Below are 22145 nucleotides of genomic sequence, written 5' to 3' on the forward strand. Positions count from 1 at the left end.
AGCAAAGCTGTGCCCTGATCGTTGAAAACCACTGACTTCCATAAATTCCATGGGGATGCGGAGAGGAACTCCAGGTATATCATTCAACAATATCCTGTCAGAGTAGTCTCAGAGTGCACCGAAGCGAAAACAAAGAAGAATACATGAAACATGACGGGTGGCGGACAGTCCAAAAGGAGAGTTGCTGAGTCGCTGGTGTCGGAGACTCTGACGCACATTTCAACCAGCCTGGAGAGACAGTTACACGCTTTGGCGAGGGGCGCGACGCACCCGAGATTGATTGCCTGCAGCTGCGTCAACTGTTACTTGACTCAGTGGATGTACGTAAGATCCGATGGAACCATGAAGTGAGCTCCGTTGAGAGAAAGGAGAGCAACCCTTCTGGAAGTAAGGATAATGGCTACACTATTCACTTCACAAACGGCAGCTCAGTGACTGGGTGCAGGCTTATCGTCAGTGCTGATGGTGCTTGGAGCAAGCTTCGCTCTCTGGTACGCTGATGCGTCAAACGCGGAAGTCTGCATGTAAAGCCGAATCACTAAATATCTCACAGCTTACGCCAGCAAAACCCGTCTACTCTGGAAAAATGTACATCGAAGGCAAAATATCTCACAACAATCCGAGCTACAGCACAGCCAGGGAGACAGCCGGTCCACGAACCATGATTGCGGTGGGCCAGCAGAAGCAAATGGCCATGCAGCAGATCTCCGACGGCACATATCGCGTGTATTTTGGTCTGGGAGTGCCGGAAACGTCTACCACCACCGCAGTGGTAGCGCCGTTGACAAGACCGAAGCCGTACGTCAGAGGCTGCTGTCGTTGGACGATTTTTACGCATCCTGGGCGCCACAGCTCAAGGCCATTATTGCGAATTCTGAGGGCCCCTTTCGTGCTTGGTCTTTGTACCGCATGGAGCTAGGTGACATTGGCTGGAAGCGCGAGGTCGCTCCTGGGGTGACTTTGCTTGGAGATGCAGCGCACGTGTCGACCTCGTTTGTGGGCCAAGGGGTCAATTGTAGCATGTACGATGCAGTTGTGCTGGCTGAACGCATTCTTCAGCACTGCGGGAGTGTTTCAAATCTCACCAATGTTCCGACAATCAGGGTGGAAAGGCCTTGGCCTCATATGAAGAGGATTTGTTCAAGCGTGGCCGGGACCTGGTCCGTCGTAGCACGGAGAGCGAGGAGATGTTATTTGCTGAGAATGCGGATGCGCATTATATTATTCTTCACATTTGGCCCTCTAATGGTATTATCCGTATTCTACTCTCATTCCAACTAATGTGTGGTCAACATGACAAAAAAAGTCTGCGTACTCTCTCATCAGACATCTCAAAATCAGTATATGAGCTACGCTCTTCAATTTTACTCCTAAATCCTAGTAGCCAAAATGTGGAGAGCCATTTCTGTGTGGGCAGATATGGTTGCTTTGGTTACGAAATATGGTGCCTGACTTGTTTCTACTGTGTCTCTGTGGCTGCTTGCTGTAAGCGTGCTTGGCAAGCCCATCAGGACAGCGTCTTTGCTGATTGTAGCATAGTCCCATTTTGCCAAACCGCTGGAAACGAGCTTGTTTGGCCCAGAATGCAGTATGATTTGCTTAGCATGCTTCTACATCTCATGAGGCACTGATACTGTATCTATCGGTCTTTGCCTTGAATGGTTAGATTAGTTTGATTCTAGATATATGGGAGTCCTGATCAGGTACTCTGCAGTTAGTCATTAGTGCTTATTTCTCCTGAGTCCTGCGTCTGAACCTGACCCCTCTTCCTGGTCACAATACCTACATTGATGTTGTCCTTTATTGACAGCTTGCCACAGTAGGATGAATGCTACATTGGCCTCCACGTTGTCGCGATAGTGTTTTAGTGAAAAACATCTTTATGTTGCGAACATCTAGCCTATCATGCCGGCCACTGCAAGCGCCCCCCTTCCCCTGACGACAACATTTACGCCGCCCAGCGCGTGCCTTAAAGATCTATGGGCCGTCAGCAGTGCCCCTAGTCACGTCCTGTGGATGAACCTGGGCCCCATCGATACCACAAAATGTCTCCCGTCCGGCTGGGCAGCGACTACGTATTTTTCACCCGGAATATGCCCCAGTGGCTATGTCATCGCGACCACCTCGAAAAACATGGCCGGGACTATGACAGAGACTGTCGCAACATGCTGTCCGGTGTAAATCTGTCTGGCATCTATCCCCCGTTCAAAAGTGCAGCCAGGCTCACAGTACATTTTCAACTTGTTTTCTAGGGATGTTGATTCGAACACGTACTCCATTCGACCGAGCGCAGCGTCGACAGAGTCCTGGTGGGCGTCTGAGGTGTGTGCCTGGGGACCTCCGACGGACGCTGTGACGCGCTATACCTATACATCGATCGGCACGGACGGTCGGGAGACGAGTGAACCCGGCACTATGAGCAGCCCAGGCTCGTTCAATGCTTATGGTGTGGAGGTTCGATGGCAGTCAACTGATTTCACCACCCCACCAGCTACCAGGGCTGTGACCACCACACACGCTGCGCCAGCCGAGACACAAAGCTCTACAAGAGGTTCATCCAGCCTCAGCGCGGGCGCGAAAGTGGGCATCGGCCTGGGTGTCACTGCCGGGGTAGTTTTAGCAACGGCCCTTGCGTTGGGCTTATTATGGTCCCGGCGACGAAGACGCCAACAGCCCAATGCGACGCAAGATCAGCCTGGGAATCCCGATTACAGTGAACTGGCTGAATTGCCAGGCACAAGGCATAGACCACTCACTTATGAAAAGGCAGAGTTACCTGCTAATCCTGCACGAAGTCAGACAGAACGATTTGAGTTGGACGGGCAAAGGTCTAGATGAGAGCTATTGATGTGGGACTTGTCTAGATAGCATACCAAACTCCTGTTTTCGTTCCTGGATATGACATTATTTCTCTTAGCACCTATGTGATTTGCTGAGAATGCGGCAGAGCTACTTCTCCAGGCTATCAGTGGCGCTAATGGTGCATAGTAAGAGCGCCGCATGAAGGTAGATGTTGTGTTATTATGTTTCACATTTGGCCCCTATAATGGTATTATCCATATTCTACTCCTAATATACAACCATCAACACCATGGTGCATTAGGCTAGCGCCCTTAGAAAGGTTTCTCCAGACGTCAAGCTGTCAAAGACCTCTAAGCCTTAGTCTTCAGGAAATCTACCACTGCTATAACAAGAAGTCTGTTAGCAGACATACTTTAGGATAGAGAAATAGGCAATAGGCAAATCACCTGATCTCAGCTCCTCCGGCCGCTCCTGAACCACCCAGTGTCCACAGTCTATATTGACGATCCGTGACTGAGGAAAGAAGGAAGACATGCGTGGAATCGCAGTCTCTGGGATGTAATGACTTCGAAGTGCCCGAATAAAAAGGGTAGGATTGTGAAATTGTACCGCCTCGTTCTTGTGCGGGAAATCGCCCAAGGGAGTCAATGCTGTGTTGAGTATATCCAATGGAACGCGGCATTTCAGATACGGCGAGTCGCTATCTTTGACAAAATTACTCAGCAAAAATATCCGTATGGGTAAAGACTGGCTCAATCAATGTCAGCATCCATCTTACGAAGGTGGAAATAGAATAGTGGCATGTACATCCTCATATTCTCTCAGGATCTTCTCAGCCTCGTGGTGGGTTTTCACCTTGGCATCCCCGACTTTTGCCATTCCTTCCAGGTACCTTGGAAAGTCATCTACCAGGGGTAAATGGATTGGGCAGTTATCAATGGCTACAACATCGGAGACAAGCTCTGGTAGTTGAAGAGCGAGTGTTAAAGCAGTTTTGGCACCCCTGGCAGTAGATTAGCAATAACGAGAGATCCGGGATGCCCGCAAAGGGAGTTCCACATAGAATGACCGATAAGTGTTGCTCTCTCCATCCCGTGGCTCTGCATGAAAGATGCAACGTCCAGCGCCATTTCCATGTAATCATGTTTCAAGTGATGGCCCGACTCCCCATGATTACGAAGATCCTTCATTCCGTCAGCTTGAAAGTCGCCAAGTCTTGATTTGAATGCAATGCTTACTACAGCGAAGACCGGTCTTGATAGATCTCTAGCCAATAACCTTAATCAAAGAATGAGCCCGGAAAGCAACGGTGTGACAAGACCTCATAGTAGCTTACTTGCTTATCCGTCGGTTTTCTCGCTTCGACCCAAGGAATCCATGTAGGAAAATTATGGGGACATGCTTGTTGGCACTCAAATGCTTGCAATCTGCAGGTGTGAGGCTATGTAGTTCATAAGCCAAGGCGACCCTTGAGGTTGCAACTGGCGAAGAAAGTGGTTTTATGCGCGCGAGGCTTTGACCCAAATTCTTTAGGGCAGCAGACATAGGAATTAACAAGCAGGTATTTAACACTCAGGCTTAGTACATTGGGTCCCTGGGATGTTATTTTGGGATCACGTCCATCCCTGGCGGAGAAGAGCTGATATGACTCATCTAGCTATTTTGGGCTGCTCTAAACCACACTAGTCAGTTAGTAGTTAGTGGGTGAATCCTGACTGCTGCTTTATCTTCACCTTCATCCTCTTCACACTGTTTACCTGAACCTCTAATCCTGAATATAACACAACAGTAATCTTACTCAACCCTCTTTCTGTTGACTGCCCTGTTCCATCACTCTAGGATCATGTGTATAACAGAGTTTTCACAAATAATACTTACATGTCAGCCCAGGGTCTCAACTCACCAAGGTCAGGGTAAATGAAATCATCATCATCATGATCATCATCATCTCTGAATGTACAGCCTGCCTCCAGCCTTCTACTCTGTTGCTTAGGGTGCCGGTTTAATAGCCCATAAGAAGCCGGTGTGATAGTATCTGTTGAGCTAGCATAAAGGAAAATGAGTTCAAACAGGGGATAATTCGAACCACCCGGCGTTGAATGACGGTGATCTTCCAGTTAAAAGAAAGAATTGACTACAACAACATTACAGAATAAGGCTCACATGTAGTGCCGCAATAGCAATAATCCATTGCTTTTCCCAAAGCGGGAAGCGTCGCATTCATCATTCTCAAATAGGCAGTAAAGCCGCAGTATGCACTAACGTTGCTGAGCCCAGATGCCTCTCAGTTCACCTTTCTGGAATGGGTCAGACACCCCTGTTCTCCAATTTAACTGCAGCCGTGGCCCGAATCACCCGTATGCGACCACCTGCCAACAACACAGTATGACTTACAGTGGCAAGCATCAACAAGTTCGGGACCAAACACCCACAACGCTTCAATGAGACTTTCAGGCCCGAATGCCTTGCGCGGCAGCATAATGTTTGCCCTACCCTCAGTGACCTCTACAGAGAGCTCGGGATCGCGACCGTCCAGGGTTCGAAGCCCGAGAACATCCTCCAACCCATGCTCCTCCAGCAAGGCAGAGAGTTCCATCAGAAATTCTGCGTCCCTAGTACCCTGAAGGACCGGGTGTGAGGATTCCTCATCCTCGGCAAAGTCGAACTCATATGGCATGAAGCTGTCTCGGAAGAGACGGTAGGAGCGCGGCACTATTGCGCCCTGGTACTTCGGTACGATGGGATCGGCATTTCCGCCTACCTCCCAGGGCGCTGAGACGTTTCGGTAGTCGACCAGGCGCTGGGTGGCCGTGATTGGGAAGTGTCGGTGCAAGAGAGCAATTCCGTAGCGTTCGTGAACCCCTCGACGGAGAAAGAGGTCTCGGATGTCACTGAGGAGGACGTTCCTTGCGCCCTTGTCCTGAAAGTTCTGGGCTCCGACGGAGAGTGTGGGGAGAGAATTGTATGCATCTGGATCGTACATTTGTCTACCTGGGATGTAAGTCCTGAGTCGTGGAGACGGAGGAGCAGCAGAAGAGGTGGAATGCTTACGCCTCCATAGTGATCTTTGCAGCGGGGATTACAATCAGCAAATCTTGTAGGGCGCACAAGGCGTTTTAAAGAGGAAACTGTGAGTTGCTTGATATTTCATCCGAAGCAAGGAACAACAGCTCCTATTTATGCTCAACATTAGGGCTATCCTGCTGTTGCTTGCCTTCTCTATTTCAGCCTCCCCTTTACCATAAGCCTACTGTAATTTGTGCCCGCACAATGCTGGAAAGTGTCATGGATGTAGATTTAGGCCCATTGGTGATTGTACATCTGTAGAAAGTCGGGGCCTTACTACTGGTCACCTTGAAGGCTCCAATAATGTAGAACGAAAAGAACACATGCTGCACAGAATTCATAGCCTCAACTCACAGCCTGATCCGAAAACCCGTAGGACTTCTTTGATTGGAAAGTTATTGTTTGCTTTCCTCACACCCGCCCCTGCCACAACTACCTATTAATGCGAGGTGCTGAATCTAGCCAATTCCCTTGGCTACCCCTCACAGCCTTGCGCTTAGGCAGCAAGGTGTCACAACCACCATATAGATATCGCCAATGGCATCAATGGCAATATGTACGCCAGTGTAAAAGGCTTCTATGCCAAGTCCTTTGAGGCGAAGCCTTGAAGGGACGGTACATGTAGGCTGCGCCGTAACTTGCGGATTGGTTGTACACTTCAATCCAAACACACCCTGCAATATTGCGGTATAGAAGATTCCCTTCATTCCAGGCAGTGGCTATAATCAATCAGTTCTGAGTAGTTTCATTAAAGCTTATGGTCAAGAGGGGACACTTCCTAGCATGTTTAATCTAAGAAGAAGGGTAGGTTGGTTTACCAGAATTCACCCGTGACAGCCCTCTATAGATTCGTCTACCTTAATGTTGACGGTCATGCACTGTATGCTTCTTATAGCCTCTAGCTGTGTTAGCAGTAGCTGGTTACTACACAGCATAAGTTTGACAACTACTAGAGAAGTGCAACTCACTTGTCTGGGCTTAAGAATGCAGCTGCTGTGCACATGAAAAATGGCGCTTGCATCTATGCCCAGTATATCATCAAGACCTTCTCACTCAGTGTGATGCAGAAGGAAGTTGCTAAATTCGCACCACAGTTTCCTAACTGGAAAGTCTCAGCAATCAGCCAGCCTTGCGCTGCGAATGTACACAAAGTCTTCGCGCATTTGGACAGCCCTTCTGGGACAATGCGCAGTGCCCCATTTACATGAATCCAGAGACTAGACCGATTAGGGTTTCTCGAGGGCTTGGGGCTTCTTGTTGCAACAGGGGTGAATAATCAATCCTATCAGGACGAGGCGTAATCCGACAAAGAATCTCACAAGGAGGCCACGCGGCTCTCGCTTGTGTATGGGAAGAGAGGATGCAGACCCACGGCTGAAGTCCATTCCCTGTCCTTCTCACAGCGAATCATCAGAGCATCAAGGAAACCATCGACTGCTCGCTCCGTGGCGCTCATTTTTGAACTGATATTCACGAACGATGTATAGGAGAAGTTTCCATACTATCCAGAGACAGAAAGCTCGGACGAAAACAGTGCTGTAACTGAAGATGGACATGTCTGGAGGTGAGGATGATCGTGAGAATCTTGACTTGCCGTTAATATCATGAGAGCGCTTGCTTCACTAAAAACGGTGAAGTACAGATGTTTTACAATCCATTTCGGCTGTACTTGTCCTCGATATGGGTTTGGGGCCATGGCTGGACCAGACTCGGACCAGCACAGCATGCCCCGCTGAGATGACTGGAGTCTCCTAGACTGAGATAGTATCTGCAACTTGTATCATCTCCTTTTTATGTCAGAGAAAATCTATTAGTATTGTGAGGAGTACCTACTGCCTCATGCGTGGCGCAGGTACTAAGACAGGCATATACAGGAGAGACAGATGGGCGATAACGCCACGTTGCCCTAGAGCCTCCTGTAACTTTCGGCGTCTCTTGTTCTGCCCCCGCCGAGATCATGTCGTAGGTGGTCTCTACGTGATAATAACCTACCTCCTGATTTGGTTCCAAGTTTTCAAGCATGTCTCTCCACTGATGAGATCTCCATTGGCACCGCTCTTCTGGTGTTGTCTTAGAGGTTTAGAGCATCTGTGTTCTCTGATAGTGATAAGTTACACTCTAACAATCCATAGATTCATTTTTGAGGTTTCTTTGCAAAAGCATCCAGTATAGTCACTAGCTAAAGGCATATAAGATACGTATCTCTCCAGTCTTAGCCAGTGATCGATACGACAGTAATATAATCAACTATGTCGACCACGAACACCCTTCCACTCAGCAATCTGGGCGTTCTCCCAGATCTTCTCCGAATGTCCCTGAACGGCGAGATCAATCGCTCCCCGCGCCAACACGTCCACCCGCACTGAGGGTGCCAGACCACGGATGCAGTCGGCAAATGTTCCCTGGCGAGTCAGCACCAAGCCCGGGCGCATAATGTACGACTCAAATGTGGTGGAGTGAGCAGCTTCGTGCTCCAGCAGGATATTCTCAGCTTGACCCTGGAGTAGTCAATCTCTACATACTGAAGATAAGGAAGTGGGAGTGGGTTCATACCCTCACACGACGATAGCCCGCAAAGAACCACAGAGGTTCTGACTGGTCTCGCTCAGCCAAACCGCCGCTGACATACACGAAACGAAATTTTGGACTTGCAGAGGCTTCGTGCCCTGCCTCATTTGAAGCAGTAAAGGCATTGTAGAAGGCCTTGGCAGCCTGGCTGGTATACTCCAGTGTCACCCGCCGGAAGGCCTGTTCATCGGAAGCGCGCGAGGGAGTAACGCCTAGCGTCCAAATACAAGCGTCTGCGCCTCGGAGAGAGGCAGAGAGTTGGGGATCTGAGTAGGAGAGAAAATCTTCGTCTTCCATGCGGTGGACATGGAGTTTGGGATGTGTGGTGGGCAGTTCACGGCGGCACAGGGCAACAATAGAAGTGATAGAGGGATGGGCCAGGCACTGTGAAAGGACCTCTTGTCCCACGAACCCAGTCGCGCCAGCAATGATGACCTTCATGGTGCTGTCTGTATAAAGTTTATGGACATCAAGAGACAGGACAGGTTACAGCGTCGAGCGATATGTGCTCACTGCATGTGGTGGGCAGTGGTCAAATAGTGTGACCGTGCGGGTGACGGCTGATAACGAATGTCTCGATTGACTGTCCCCCCGACTTTATTACCTGCTAGACATCATTGGACATTTGGCTGTAAGTGGGGAAGATCCATGCAGCTTTAGTGCTGACGTCCAAATACGCCTCGGCCACTCGTCCACGCTAATGGTTACTCCGTATTCCGTAGAAGCGGCGGCTAATCCTGTTAGAACACGATCTCTTCTCATTGGAGCCAACGAACTTACACATTATCGACTTCTTTGTGCTTATCGACACACGCGTTCAACCGTTGGCCGATAGAAATCACCTATACCATACTTGCATCAACTCCATTCTCGAAATTATGGGCCGGATGGTCACATCTACTACAGTTGTATGTCCACAGCAGTAGCCTTTGGAGCTCAGGAGTCATAGCCTTTTGCCAGTCATGTCAACTACAATCGCCAAACGCAAGCGCGCGAGAAAGGCATGCATCCCATGCCATCAGCGCAAGCGGAAATGTGACACAATGTATCCCTGTGCCATGTGCACCACTTATGGATACAACTGCAGGTACACCGACGACGACACCACTGATACTACGGGTGATGCCGTACTTATTTCACCCGCAGCCAAGCGCGTCAGCCTCGACGGTGAAAACCGTCCGATGAACAAGGCCGCCACAGCGCGCAGTCTAGGCAGCCGGTCTCACATCGTGCGAGGCTCCCACGAGGCCGACGGCTCGTCGACAAAGAGTCCCACCGTCGTGGACAGCGCCTCTCCGGGCATCTTTGATGAGCAAAGGTTCAGACACTCTGGGGCATCGGCGGCCACGGCGTTCCCACACGTCCTGAGTGTGGCTCTTGGCTCCGACAGTCCTCCCAAAATGCGGTCCTTTGCCTACAACTTTGGTATTCGCCCCGAGGAGGCATCTAACGCTCACTGTTTTCTGGGGAATCTCATCTCCGAGAAAGATCTCGGTTTCTTCTCAGGAGTGTACTTCTCAACACTGGGCCCCATCGGCGACGTGATAGACCCGAGAATCTACGCCCAGCGATGTCGGGATTATTATCATAGTCCCGGCAGCAACGCGGTCGCCTTTGCCGCCGTGGCCGCTGGTGTGGCCGCTCTCGGGTCGTTCCTATCCGTCAACAGACACCCGCGGGAGTCGGACCTGGTGCAGCACGCCAAAGCCATTCTCGATGATCCGGCCTCGATGCGATGGCATGGTATCGACCATATCGTCGCGTGGGGCATGCGAGTGTTTTACCTGCGGGCCACAACCCGCCCCAGCAATGCCTGGATCGCCTCGTGCACCCAAATGCACCTCTGTGAAGCGATAGGGCTGCACGAGGAAGAGAGCATTAAGAAAATGGCGTCCACCGCGGGCGCCGCTGTCCTTGGACATGATGCGGACCGACTAAGGAGGATCTTTTGGATCTCGTGGGCTGGGCATACCATGTTGTCCTATGAGTACGATCGTTCGCCTGTTCACTTTCGGGAGGTTACTAGCCAGTCTGTCATTCCGGTGTCGGGGTCCTTTGCCGATCACTTCGTTCAATTAATCCAGATCATCCCATCGCCCAACTCTCCGTTCCAGCTCGAATCACAGCCCCCAACTCTCACCGAGGAACTATATGAACGTCTCAGAGTATTGGGCGGATTCCAAACAACACATCCGTTCCTGGTTGTGACCAAGGCGGACATCGCGTTCTGCTTCTATCGTCGCCTTTACCAGCTCAAGGCCCGCATACCGGACGAGGTCATCAAGCTCGTCATTGACAGCGGCAACGCCGCAGTGGAGGCAGCCGAGCAGCAAGCTAATCAGGGTCGTCTGTTTTGGAATGTCATCGGTGGCGTCTTCCAGTATGCCTGCATTCTGTTGGCCATCGACACGCCGGCCGCCTCTGTTCACATTGGCGCGGCCTTCAAGGGCTTGGAGAACCTGGTCAAGGCTGCCGATACAGCACTGACGCGTGAGGCGTTGTCGATGGCGCGGCATCTACTCAGTCTTAATCTGGCGAAGAAGCGAAAGGAACTTGCTCGGTTGGAAATTGTCGAGGCGAACTATCAATTCTTTCCGGCGCAGCCGGCATCCGAAGCCAACCCTGCGGTGCCAGATATGGACTGGGAGGTGGACTGGGACCAGTTCTTTATCGAGCCATATCTATCGATGCTCGGCCCTGACATTCAGTTATAGTCCCGGGACAAGATTCAGTATTCTATTCATGTAAACTTACCATTGAAGATATCTAAACATACTCCTCCTGCGTTTCGCTCTTTCCTGCGCCGCTTCTGGCGTCTTGGAGTGATGCCACTCCACAAAACAGAAAACCAGAGCCACAGCTACACCCAAGCCGGAGAGACCGACTCCCATGTAGAATGCGCCCCGGTATCCTTGTAGAACATCCTTCCCTCCATTCTTGACCTGTCCCTCGACCGTGCCGGCAAGCCCGAGCCCAATGGAGATGGAGTAGTTGACAAATGTGTTGACCAGCGACGCGGCGAGACCCTGATGCTCCCGGGGCATAGCCCGACTCAGGATTATAGTGCCGGCGGGGAAGGACATGTCCATACCCCAAGGGGACGATGATCCCCACGAAAGTCTGCGCCCAATAGACCTGATGGACTGGCGCAGTCGCAAATATGATTCCTCCGATGAGGAAGAAGGTCATGGAGATGAGCATCACGGTCGAAGTGCGGAAGTGACTCAAGATCAGACCGGTGGTAACCGCAGCAAATAGCCCACTTATGGCGACCGGAGCGAACTGGGCGGATGTGAGCAGAGGGGTCTGATCCCTCAGGATCTCGAGGAGATTCAAGGTATAGAAGACGAAGATCCCGAAGCTGGACCAGCCGGCGCTGATGCAGGCTAGGGTGAAGAGGGATTCTATCTGCAGGACGCCGAAGGGGATCAAAGGGTGGCTCACCCTCTTCTCGACTAGGACGAAGACGACGAACATGACGATGCCGGCAATCATGATGCTGTAGGTGTAAGGTGTCGGCCAGCCGACAACGGCGCCTTGGTTCCAGGCGAAGTTGAAGAGAACCAGAGCGACCACGCCGGTGATGGAGCCGAATATTTCGACACGCTGCCAGATACTGGCACTTTCAGGCTCAGTTTTGCTCGGCACCGGGGTTTCGGGAATGACAAAGATGCCCAAGACGGCCAGCAGAAGGCACGCAAAACGCAGGACCCAATAGGACCAGGGCCACCAGGTTATCTGGGAAAGCAGGCTGGACAAAACGGCGCCGAGTACGAAGCCGCCGGGGGCAGTGGCACCGAACAAACTGAAGATCATGTTCTGGCGACATCCCGGATCGTAGCAGCGACTGAGGATAGCGACGGCGTTGGGCAGTAAGAGAGCCGGGCCGATGCCCTGCATGGTGCGGCAGAAAATGAAGAAGCCGGAGCTGCTGTAGACGGCAACGCCAGCAAGGGCGGACCACAAGCCGAACCAGGCGTAACCGCCAACGAAGAAGGGCTTGTGGCCGAAGACATCGCCCAGGCGGCCTGCGATAAGGATGAAGGTGCCGACGGTGAGGGAGTATCCCGCAGAGAACCAGCTCAGCTGGGCAGGCTGGTCGTCGATGCCGAATGAGCGACCAATGATGTGTTGAGGCACGATGCTGAGGGCAAGACCGGCTTGAGTCAGGAGCTGGGAGGAGCAGATGACCGCGACGAAGAGGACTTTACCGGCGAGGGACTGGGGGCGTTTGACGTTGCAGTTAAAGGGTTGCAGCTGATGGCCTTCGGTGGTGCCGTCGGGAGTCTGGTTGCATACGCCGTGTCCATAGTCCGCATTCGAGGCTTCGGGGGAAGTCTGCCCCATGTTGTCTTTTTGTCTGAATGATATCTGTGCGGTAAATATGGCGGACTGAAGCTATGACGATGGCGTTGCCGACTTTGAGTCGTGGTTCTATGTGTTGACAAGCTGCCATGGAGTATATCTAAAATTTGTGCTCCTTGAGGTTCGAGACTGAGCTTCTGCGAGCGTCATAAGGTCATCTTTCCCTGCATATTATTTCCAACCTCATCATCTTGACACTGCCGAGATATACGCGGAGGTCTGTTTGTCGGGAATTGAATAATATCGGCTATGCTGTCTTAACGCCGCTCAATGTAGGTGCGGTGCGGCTATTGCGGAGTTAGTCAGGACGACCACTGTCGAGTAGATAGAATGATAGTACCACTTTTAGTAGATGAGGCCCTGAGTGCGGCTGCTGCGGGACGATCATCAGTAATCCCACTGTATCTCCGTCCATAGGGGCCTTCGCACTGGGGCGCCAGTATCTTGGGTGGATCAAGTTTGAAGGTTTGCCCCAATCAATCCCGATAGACGAGCTGGAGAATATGTAGCTGTTCGGAATTGCCGAATCCGATCAGGTGTCACTAGCTGAGATGGAGAGAATGACATGAGTGGCTCTGTAGAGATGGTGAGACTGGACCTAAAATATATAAATAACAGCAATAGCCAGACACCCACAAGCTCAAACGGCAACAACAGCTTCAACACCACGACCACAACAATAATACACATTACTCATCAATTCAACATCCTTTCCAAAAAGAAAAAAAGCCAGATGCCCGAGTACGCCAAGAACCAGCCAACCGGCTTCAAAAACGCCATTGAGAGAGTCGCCATTGTCGGCGTAGGTACATCCCTCAACAGGATCAGATACACAACAGCTGACAACGTCCTTAGGCTGGAGGCACTATTGGATCCCACATCGTTGCAGCTCTCCTTAAAACAGGGAAGCACACAGTTACGGCTCTCACCCGCAAAGATAGCAGCAACAGACTCCCTGAGGGCGTCATAGTCGCCCGAGTTGACTATGATTACGAGGCCACCATTGTCGACGCGCTCAAGGGCCAGCAATTTCTCATCATAACCATGGCCCCTACTGCGCCCCGGGACTCCCACAGCAAGCTCGTCCAGGCAGCCGCTAAAGCGGGTGTTCCCTACATCATGCCCAACGGGTACGCTGGCGACACTGACCACATCAAACTCGGCGAGGACACGCTGCTGGGACCCGTGGCCAAGGCTAATCGGGACGAGATCGAGAGGCTCGGCATGCAGTGGATCACGGTGTGCTGTGGGTTTTGGTACGATTACAGCTTGGCGGGTGGCGAGGCGCGCTTCGGATTCGACTTTGACAAGCGTTCCCTGACAATTTACGACGATGGCAACACCAAGATCTCTACTTCAACGTTATCGCAGGTTGGGCGCGCTGTGGCCAAGCTGCTGAGCCTGAACGAGCTGCCTGAGGACGGAAACGACAAGAGCCTTACTCTGTCGACGTTTCTTAACAAGGGCCTGTACCTTAAGAGCTTTGTCGTCAGCCAAAATAGCATGTTTGAGAGCGTTAAGCGCGTCACTGGCACCACTGACGCTGACTGGACGATAACTCATGAGGACACCAAGAAGCGATACGAAGATGGCCTGGCGCTAGTCAAGCGTGGTAACATGGCTGGCTTTAGTAAGCTGCTCTACGCCAGGGCGTTCTACCCGGATGAGCAGAGCGAGTTCTCGGCCAAGGCACAGAATGAGCTCCTTGGTTTGCCGGAGGAGAGCCTGGATGAATCTACCAAAGTTGGGATCGATATGGTCCAGGAACTGCAGCGTCGTCCTGAGCGTATGGCGTCATAGAAAACAACATCTACAGAGCTTACATTCAATCCCAAGTGCGTTGCATAACCAGGTCTGACAGAAACAGAAAACGAAAGAGAAAGAAAGAAAATTTAAGAACCATCTCGGGCAGGATGACACTCCTGCGTCCGATCAGACTGATTCAATCCGTTAGGTTAATGGACCGGCGCGGCAGATCAGTACTGACTGGCGGATCTAATCGAAAATAGAGGGAGGATTCCAGAATTGTGCAGTTGTTAAGTTGTTGACCATCGTGGTCTACAAAATTCTCAAAGGCAACAAAGTACCCAAGCGTTTGTAAGATAGTGAGATGGCTCTCTCCTTCGCAGCTTCGTTTGCAGACAGGAATGCATATCATACATATTCCCAATAGTGTGGCAAAGCCAGGCTTACTAGCACAGTGAAGAACTGTGGTGCACACCACTGTAAGGACTCCTTGTGGTAGATATCCATGAAAGTGTTAGAGAAAGACAGCGGGACTACAGCACCAAGATATATTGGGAAAATGCAGGACAAGAGCTCCTAGCAAGATTAGGCATAGAGGGAGGCAAAAGTATGCGGTTATAAAGGACGGTTAGGTAGTCTGTATGGACAGTGATGGGCAGAGGTTAAGTAGAATAATCAATGTGTCATTTCTCCTCTTATGTATGGAAGGTAGTAAAGGTAGATGTCATATCAACTAGCAAGGCTGAACCAACAATGCAAGCACGACCATCAGATCCCCAGATGAATCGCTTCCTGAGCCTCCAACAGCTGCAGATACACGCCCGCCACATTCCACCGCACCTTCATTGTGCGAAACGCCTCCCGCAGACTCTGCATCACTGCTGCTGCATGTGGCGTCTCCCGTTGAGCCCCCATATGCGCCCCGCAGATGCGGTAGGCAAAGTACAGCCCCCATGGGGACATGTCTTCTAGGTCGCGGCCAAGGAAACATTGACGCTCCACCAGGTTGGCGCTGATCCGGTCGGTGATTTGGTCCAGCACGACTCGCGCCCGTCGAGACCGGTCGCTGTGAGGATCAGGGGCTCGGTCGGGGACAAGCCACGGGGTATACAGGGCGACAAGCGCACTGGTGATTGAGACTAATCAGTTTGATCAACTGGCAAGGGAGGCTTTACAGACCTGTACACAAAGGTAATCTGATCATAGTCCGGACAGTCAATGTTCAATGCCGCAGCCAGCATCGACTGCAAGGTGCGATCGAGCTGCATCCAGACCTCGTCGTGGATGGAGACGTCGCTTCCGAGGTGGTGCAAGACCTGCCCTAGGAGTCGGGCAGCCTGACACAGCAGAGCGAACTTACTCATATGGCCCGTCATTGGAGAAGACAGGGTCGAGAGGTCCTCTGGTCGGACAGTCTACTCCAGGCATTAGAGACTGGCGGAACACATGTGTACGGACATACCCCCTGGTCCCATGCTGCATCATCCGCGGGTAGAAGATCGTCCAAACGTGGATCGTCTGCGGCGAAGGGTCGTCCTGGACAGCCGATGCTCACGAAACTACGCAGGGTCCAGCCATTAGTCTACTGTACATACAGTATGCATGCAGCCGAGTGACGTACCGATCGAGAATTACTATCGCCCACCAGACTCTGCGCCGTTCCTCCACCTCGACAAAGGTAAGCACTCTCCGGGACGGCACGGTGCGAGAAACATTGATGCCCAGCGCGTGAGCGTACCGCGCACATGCCCCAATCGACAGGTACGCCGCCGGGTAGATCCCATGGCCCAGTTCATACAACGCCACCAGGACCCCAGCCTGCAGCACGAGAATGGAGAAGGCACCTTCGACCTCCACGTAGAAACGCCGAACGGCGTCATACAAGGGGGTGCGGGGACCCCGCGCCCCGGCCGGGGGGAATGTGGTGATCAACTTGAGAGCCAGGAGCAACAGGACTACATCGGGGCAAGCGTGGAATGCAGGCTGCAGATACGTATCGTAGAATCTCTTTTTCGAGATGAAGGGCATCCACTTATGGATGTGATCGAAGAACCGGCCTGCAGTGAACCGGATCTCGTCCAGGTCACCAAGCAGATGCAGGATGTGGGGTGGAACAGACACTGTGCTGTGTGCTGTGTCTACCTGTCCGTGCTGCAATAAGCCCGGGTCGAGGAAGAGGATGGTGGGAAAGTCTATGGTGCGGACATCCCGTTGCTGCTCCTCGTCCAGCGGAGAGGGGTACCATCCCCTCTTCGGGTCCGATGCGGTAGTTGAGTGCGTGCTAGCTTCTGGCCACCAGTATGCACATGTCCGGCCTCGTCTGTGGCGGCATGGGAGTCAGCTCTGCCATCTACGGGGTTGTCTACCGTACTTAGCGCAGGAGGAGCACTTGGGAAGTGCCTTGTCGCACCTTCTCTTGCGTGATCTGCACGACTGACAAGCTTGCGGAGCCCGTTCGAGGCTCGAATTCCGACGGGAAGTCTGCATGATGTGCGTAGTCTGGGTGTGAGTGGTGACTGAGGGTGTAGAACATCGACTGACCCTGTCTGCCCGAGAGTGAGAGCGGGGGTAGCTGCTGCTACTGAGGCGGCTGCAGATGGGCGGAGAATGCGGCCGCAATGCCCGCCTTGTGGGGACCGCCTATTGGCAGCCGTACGGCAGACCGGATGACAAATCCAGGGTCCAGGGATCCGGGGAATTCTATACACGTTCATAAGTTATAAAGACCTGGACACCACTCTCATGATCGTGGAGTATACAATAGACGACCTCATCAAGCTTATCTCACTATTTTTCTCTTCACATTCTGAGCACTTGCAACCTGCAACGGGCTGCACAAGATGGGTTCCTCAAGTCCCTACGCTGCTGTGCATCTCGACCCCCAAGGAGCCGGGGATGCCCGGCCAACCGCCCTCCAGATCATCCAAGATGAGGGCCTTGAGGGCAAGCTGGCTGGTAAAATAATTGTCATCACTGGTGGCACGTCAGGCATTGGTGTCGAGACCGCCCGCGCCCTGAAAGCCACAGGAGCCACTTTATTTCTCACGGCCCGCAACCTGGCGAAGGCCCGCAAGAACCTGGCTGGCATTCTTGAGCCCGGTCGTGTCTCTCTCGTCGAGATGGACCTAGATTCCTTTAAAAGCATCCGGGCTGGTGCGGAGCAAATCCTCTCCACTACAAAGGGTCAGGTTAACATCCTCATCAACAGCGCGGGAGTTATGGGGCTGCAGAACTACAAGCTCACTGAGGATGGGATCGAGGCGCACTTCTCCAGCAACTACTTGGGATCCTTCTTACTCTTCCAACTGCTAAAGCAAGCTCTGCTGATCAGCGTGACGCCCGATTTTCATTCCCGCGTGGTCGTGGTGGCCTCCTCCGCACACCGCGCCGCCACTCTCCCATCCAGTGACAATTACAACTTCGAAAAGGGCGGATACAGCCATGAGATAGCCTACAACAACTCCAAACTGGCGGCTGTGTACTTGGCTAACAAGATCGAGAGGAACTACGGTGCCCAGGGACTGCATGCCACCAGTCTGCATCCCGGCGCCATCAACACCGACATCTCCCGCAACATGCCCCCCGAGTTTCTGGAGGGACTCATGACCAACCCGTACATTCTCATGATCTTGAAGTCGGCAGAACAGGGTGCAGCGACAACCGTCTGGGCTGCTGTGGGCAAAGAGTGGGAGAATAATGGTGGAAAGTATTTGGAAGATGTCAGGGAAGCGGAGCGGGGTGAGGACGATGGTCAGACCTTTGGAGTGGGATGGGTAAAGCAGACCTACAATCCCGAGGAAGAGGACCGCCTCTGGAGAGACTCGCTGAAGATTGTTGGTCTGGAGGGTGACGCTTGATTCTCAGGAGATGAGTGCCAAGAGCTCATGGATTAAGATTCATGTGCCATGCCAGCTATAACGGAATTTGCGGCGCTATGGAGCGGTCATTGTTATGCCATCGCGGATGACTCGGATCTGTACTCGGCAGCAGCGCATGGAAGCAATCCTTGATAATAAAAGTACGACTGACTATGTGCGGGGCCCAACTCAAACGATCTCATCTCGGACTAATCCGAGGCTAAAGTGGCGCAATTTCCCCTAACCCTATCGCAAGGCTAAGCCCCTTAGAAGCCTAATTAGCAACTGCTGGACTTGGCAAATAGAATCCAATCACCTCACCATAGCTATGCCAGAATATGGCTGATAGGTCAGAATACCAAGATCCGTAGTAGTGTCCAGTCTGGGCCCTGTCAACAAGTGATGATGAAAATATATTGTTGAATCATGCCATCGTCTTTGCATTAACAGGATGTGCTTCCTGTCTCCTGTACCGTCCAGTAATATCACTTGGATTTCCTCCGTTCCCAGTAACTAAACTAACTAGGCGCTTACAGAAACTTACACCTTGGGGAAGCGGACGGGATGGAGGTGTGTTCCGAACCCGACAGTCCGGTCCAGTGTCCACCTTCTGTCTTTTTCTTGCCGGAAGAATCTGTAATTGGATGGGACATAGGCTCCACCAGGGGATCAGCGGGAATGATGCATTGATTTTAAGCAACACAACAAGCGGGAGGATCAATTGCCTGCCAGATAGACAAGGAGTATTCTGGGGCCCTGGACAGACAGAGACACATTCAAGCCAACAGCCACGTTACACGTATATGTGGACAGCACACAAAACAGGATTCCGGAGACTGCGGCGTAGTCAACTTGCATGAGAGGGGGTCAATCCTGGTGGAGGGCACTGTTCAGGTGGGGTGATGGTCACTTTAGCATGGCGCTTAGCCATAATTTGAGCAGGGGTTGGAAATGAAAGTAGTCGTAGGCCTCATCATAGAATGACGATTATGGATAGCTCTTTCCCCGGGATGTGACTGGGTAATTCGGCTGTAATGAGTGCAGCACTGAGTGGTGTGATAGACGGGCAAAATCATATATACCAGGGTCTGAGTGGAGAGATAAAATGAGTGATGGAGAAGGGGAGGCTAATGAGGATATTTTTTCATTAACCAGGGTGCATTAAATATTGTGTCAGATGGAACAAGGTGAGAGATGTTAGAAAAAGCCCAAACTAACAGCTTGTCTGATTTCTCCGTTGTGGGGATGGGGCGGGGGGATGGGGGAAAATGAAAGAATATGACGGACTGCAGCTTTGATGGTAGACTTTTGTTCTTTACTCTTTGCTGCAGTATTACCTATGCATAGACAGTATCCATAGTAGGTACCCTATATCTTTTCTCTCTAAATATAAGTTCTAACTAAACCGTGCACAACCTGAGTATACTCCATAGAAGGATCTAACATTAATATGATGCTACTAAGGGTTTAATATCCCTGCTAGGTGATGATTCAATATTGATCCTATAGCATCGAAACTCTACTAGATGATGACTTGATTTTGATGACCCCTGTACCCGTGAATGTAACATCGGGTGGTTGACCCTAGAATCGGGTGGCCGGTAGCGCCTGGAGTTCGAAATATATAAAGATAATAGTCTAGGAGTCAAGAGGAATGTCTGGTCCCTTTGTTATACTAGAGTTCTGATCTCAACCTGGGCTGCTCTGACAACCCAACAGAACTGTGACTTCCTACTATATGATTGGTTTGGCTCTTTAGAGCCTCATATGCATGGAGTAGTTACTTCTCTCTAGCCTCTCTGACACTGGAAAAAGGTGGGCCAGCGGAGTGCCAAGAGATTCCATGTTGCTGAGTGCTTACCTATGTACAATACAGTGAAGCTAATAAATGCGAAAGATCGGCCTTGGCTGAGAAGAAAAACTGGGATTACTGTGAGCCGGACAGTTGGCATCAGCCGATCTTATCAGTGTGAACAACCACTTTACTGGCGAAATGTCTCGCAAGCTAGCTAGTAGAAGCACTCATGGCTGCTGGACTTGTCGACTCCGAAAAAAGAAATGTGATGAAAATCACCCTTCGTGTTTCCGATGCACTTCTCTGCAGATAGCCTGCGATGGTTATGGGCCAAGGCCTTACTGGATGGACAGGGGAGATCTGCAGAGGGAGCAAGCTCGGTACAAGACGCATCTCATCGCCCAGATTAAATCGGCTATGCGAGAGAATGGATTACCCGGCACATCGCAAAACGGGGAACATGAATTAGACACTCTGGTTGCTAGAACCATCGCTACATCAGGCCATCCTCAAGCACACCCAACACAAGAAACTCTCCTGCGAAGTGGGCTTGCACCCGAACGCACCCTTCAACTTCTCGGCAGAGACGGGCATTTGCACACCTTCAGCGAGCCGGTATGGAGTGAAGCACTCAACAACGCCGATTTCTCGACGGAACTCTTCTACGATCAGCCAGTCCGCATGAGCTCATATAATCAGCCCTCCGCTGACGCTTCTGAGATACTAGCAACGAGTATATCGCCTCCCACTGAAGAAAGCAACGTGCGAGGTTCCATCGATGTCTCAAGATCAAATTCCTCATCCGAAGCAAACATGAGCGCATTGGATCTGTTCCGCGACCCGATATTGAGTGAATATTGCTCATCGGAGCTGTCTGGATACAGCAGTGAAGCGGACTGGTCGTTTTACGCGCAAAGGTTCTCGCGCTCAGGTTCCACAGATCTTGTTTCCCAACCGGCCGGACTCAACAATCCAATTTTGCACGGAGATGTGGAAGACATCTTATTCATGTATTACTTTGATCATGTTTTCTACATGCATTGTCCTTTTTACTTTCCTTCAAATAGGCAAGGGCGGGGTTGGCTGCTTTCAATCTTGAAGCGGGTTAACTCAGCCTATCATGCAGCTCTTGCTTTGAGCGAATATCACCACTCGACTTCAACGCAGCATGGCAGCGCTTATCCTGTCAGAACGCGAGGTGCATACTACGATCTGGCTCTCCAAGAATTGCAAACCAGCCTTCCACGACCCTCAGCGTGGACCGGAAACCGAGGTCTCCCCCACAATATCGAAGTCCTTACCACCATTCTTCACCTCTTGTTCTACGATGTACGCTCTTACTCTTCCGTAGTGCCATCTTCAGTGCTAATCATTCCATACAACAGTCATGCAGTGGTCGAAAACACAACTGGCAAGTACATCTTAACGGTGCGAATGCCCTACTTCCATCGCTTGTGCAAGCGCAGATGGGGTCAGCTACAGCAAGAAAACACCAAACAAAAGAACGTCAGGACAGGACAATTCCGCATCCTGATACTTCACTAAGCTTTTTGCTCGGTTTCTTTGTTCATTTGCACATTGTCACCTGTGCCTCAACTCGATCAGGCCAGTTTTTGATACCGGACCACAAGGTCCTGCTCGAGAGAGGCGAAATCAACTTGGCGGATTTGATAGGCTGCAGCAACTGGGTGGTGATCTTCATTTTTGAAATCTCATCCCTAGACAAGTGGAAAAAGGAAGAGGAGGATTCTCACAGATTGAGCCTCGTAGAGCTGACGAAACGTGGTTGTGAAATTGAGGAGCGCCTACTGAGCCGACTGGCTAGTATCGAGAACAGCCTTGCGCCAACAGCTCCGGTCGACGCTCACCTACTACCTGACTTTACCAAAACCATGATTACGAGGATATTTGCTCTCTCAGCTATCACCTACCTCCATGTAGTCATC

The 22145-nt window shown here is 51.4% G+C and overlaps 11 protein-coding genes across 11 annotated transcripts, besides 1 other annotated feature; 6 read left to right on the top strand and 5 right to left on the bottom strand.

The window, feature by feature from the left end:
- Window positions 1–586: 586 nt before the first annotated feature.
- NFIA_100150 (FAD-dependent oxidoreductase) lies at window positions 587–1631 on the top strand (the record flags this gene model as incomplete). The annotated part of the gene is given in 3 exon segments (XM_001262274.1): window positions 587–753; window positions 771–1015; window positions 1060–1631. The coding sequence occupies 3 exon segments, from the start codon at window positions 587–589 to the stop codon at window positions 1629–1631; spliced, it is 984 nt and encodes a 327-aa protein (XP_001262275.1).
- A 274-nt stretch (window positions 1632–1905) lies between these two features.
- On the top strand, window positions 1906–2838 carry NFIA_100160 (uncharacterized protein; the record flags this gene model as incomplete). Its single annotated transcript, XM_001262275.1, has 2 exons — window positions 1906–2177; window positions 2253–2838. 2 exons carry the CDS (start codon window positions 1906–1908, stop codon window positions 2836–2838), a joined length of 858 nt encoding a protein of 285 aa, XP_001262276.1.
- Window positions 2839–3201: 363 nt separating this feature from the next.
- NFIA_100170 (putative alpha/beta hydrolase) lies at window positions 3202–4347 on the bottom strand (the record flags this gene model as incomplete). The annotated part of the gene is made up of 5 exons (XM_001262276.1): window positions 3202–3549; window positions 3610–3805; window positions 3862–3986; window positions 4041–4080; window positions 4139–4347. The coding sequence occupies 5 exons, from the start codon at window positions 4345–4347 to the stop codon at window positions 3202–3204; spliced, it is 918 nt and encodes a 305-aa protein (XP_001262277.1).
- A 377-nt stretch (window positions 4348–4724) lies between these two features.
- Window positions 4725–4751: a microsatellite.
- A 309-nt stretch (window positions 4752–5060) lies between these two features.
- On the bottom strand, window positions 5061–5785 carry NFIA_100180 (uncharacterized protein; the record flags this gene model as incomplete). The annotated part of the gene is made up of 2 exons (XM_001262277.1): window positions 5061–5119; window positions 5197–5785. The coding sequence occupies 2 exons, from the start codon at window positions 5783–5785 to the stop codon at window positions 5061–5063; spliced, it is 648 nt and encodes a 215-aa protein (XP_001262278.1).
- Window positions 5786–8111: 2326 nt separating this feature from the next.
- Window positions 8112–8877, bottom strand: NFIA_100190 (putative nucleoside-diphosphate-sugar epimerase; the record flags this gene model as incomplete). The annotated part of the gene is made up of 2 exons (XM_001262278.1): window positions 8112–8366; window positions 8422–8877. The coding sequence occupies 2 exons, from the start codon at window positions 8875–8877 to the stop codon at window positions 8112–8114; spliced, it is 711 nt and encodes a 236-aa protein (XP_001262279.1).
- A 521-nt stretch (window positions 8878–9398) lies between these two features.
- Window positions 9399–11150, top strand: NFIA_100200 (C6 zinc finger domain protein; the record flags this gene model as incomplete). The annotated part of the gene is made up of 1 exon (XM_001262279.1): window positions 9399–11150. The coding sequence occupies one exon, from the start codon at window positions 9399–9401 to the stop codon at window positions 11148–11150; it is 1752 nt and encodes a 583-aa protein (XP_001262280.1).
- Window positions 11151–11202: 52 nt separating this feature from the next.
- Window positions 11203–12783, bottom strand: NFIA_100210 (aminotriazole resistance protein; the record flags this gene model as incomplete). The annotated part of the gene is made up of 1 exon (XM_001262280.1): window positions 11203–12783. The coding sequence occupies one exon, from the start codon at window positions 12781–12783 to the stop codon at window positions 11203–11205; it is 1581 nt and encodes a 526-aa protein (XP_001262281.1).
- Window positions 12784–13534: 751 nt separating this feature from the next.
- On the top strand, window positions 13535–14601 carry NFIA_100220 (aromatic alcohol reductase; the record flags this gene model as incomplete). The annotated part of the gene is made up of 2 exons (XM_001262281.1): window positions 13535–13603; window positions 13657–14601. The coding sequence occupies 2 exons, from the start codon at window positions 13535–13537 to the stop codon at window positions 14599–14601; spliced, it is 1014 nt and encodes a 337-aa protein (XP_001262282.1).
- A 714-nt stretch (window positions 14602–15315) lies between these two features.
- Window positions 15316–17261, bottom strand: NFIA_100230 (fungal specific transcription factor domain-containing protein; the record flags this gene model as incomplete). The annotated part of the gene is made up of 5 exons (XM_001262282.1): window positions 15316–15673; window positions 15727–15962; window positions 16010–16106; window positions 16169–16739; window positions 16790–17261. 5 exons carry the CDS (start codon window positions 17259–17261, stop codon window positions 15316–15318), a joined length of 1734 nt encoding a protein of 577 aa, XP_001262283.1.
- Window positions 17262–17387: 126 nt separating this feature from the next.
- Window positions 17388–18404, top strand: NFIA_100240 (putative short-chain dehydrogenase/reductase; the record flags this gene model as incomplete). The annotated part of the gene is made up of 1 exon (XM_001262283.1): window positions 17388–18404. One exon carries the CDS (start codon window positions 17388–17390, stop codon window positions 18402–18404), a length of 1017 nt encoding a protein of 338 aa, XP_001262284.1.
- A 2140-nt stretch (window positions 18405–20544) lies between these two features.
- NFIA_100250 (uncharacterized protein) lies at window positions 20545–21744 on the top strand (the record flags this gene model as incomplete). Its single annotated transcript, XM_001262284.1, has 1 exon — window positions 20545–21744. One exon carries the CDS (start codon window positions 20545–20547, stop codon window positions 21742–21744), a length of 1200 nt encoding a protein of 399 aa, XP_001262285.1.
- Between the last annotated feature and the right edge of the window lie 401 nt (window positions 21745–22145).

This window comes from Aspergillus fischeri, genomic scaffold (genome assembly GCF_000149645.3).
Source record: "Aspergillus fischeri NRRL 181 1099437636262 genomic scaffold, whole genome shotgun sequence".
In the NCBI taxonomy this organism is placed as follows: Eukaryota; Fungi; Ascomycota; class Eurotiomycetes; order Eurotiales; family Aspergillaceae; genus Aspergillus; species Aspergillus fischeri.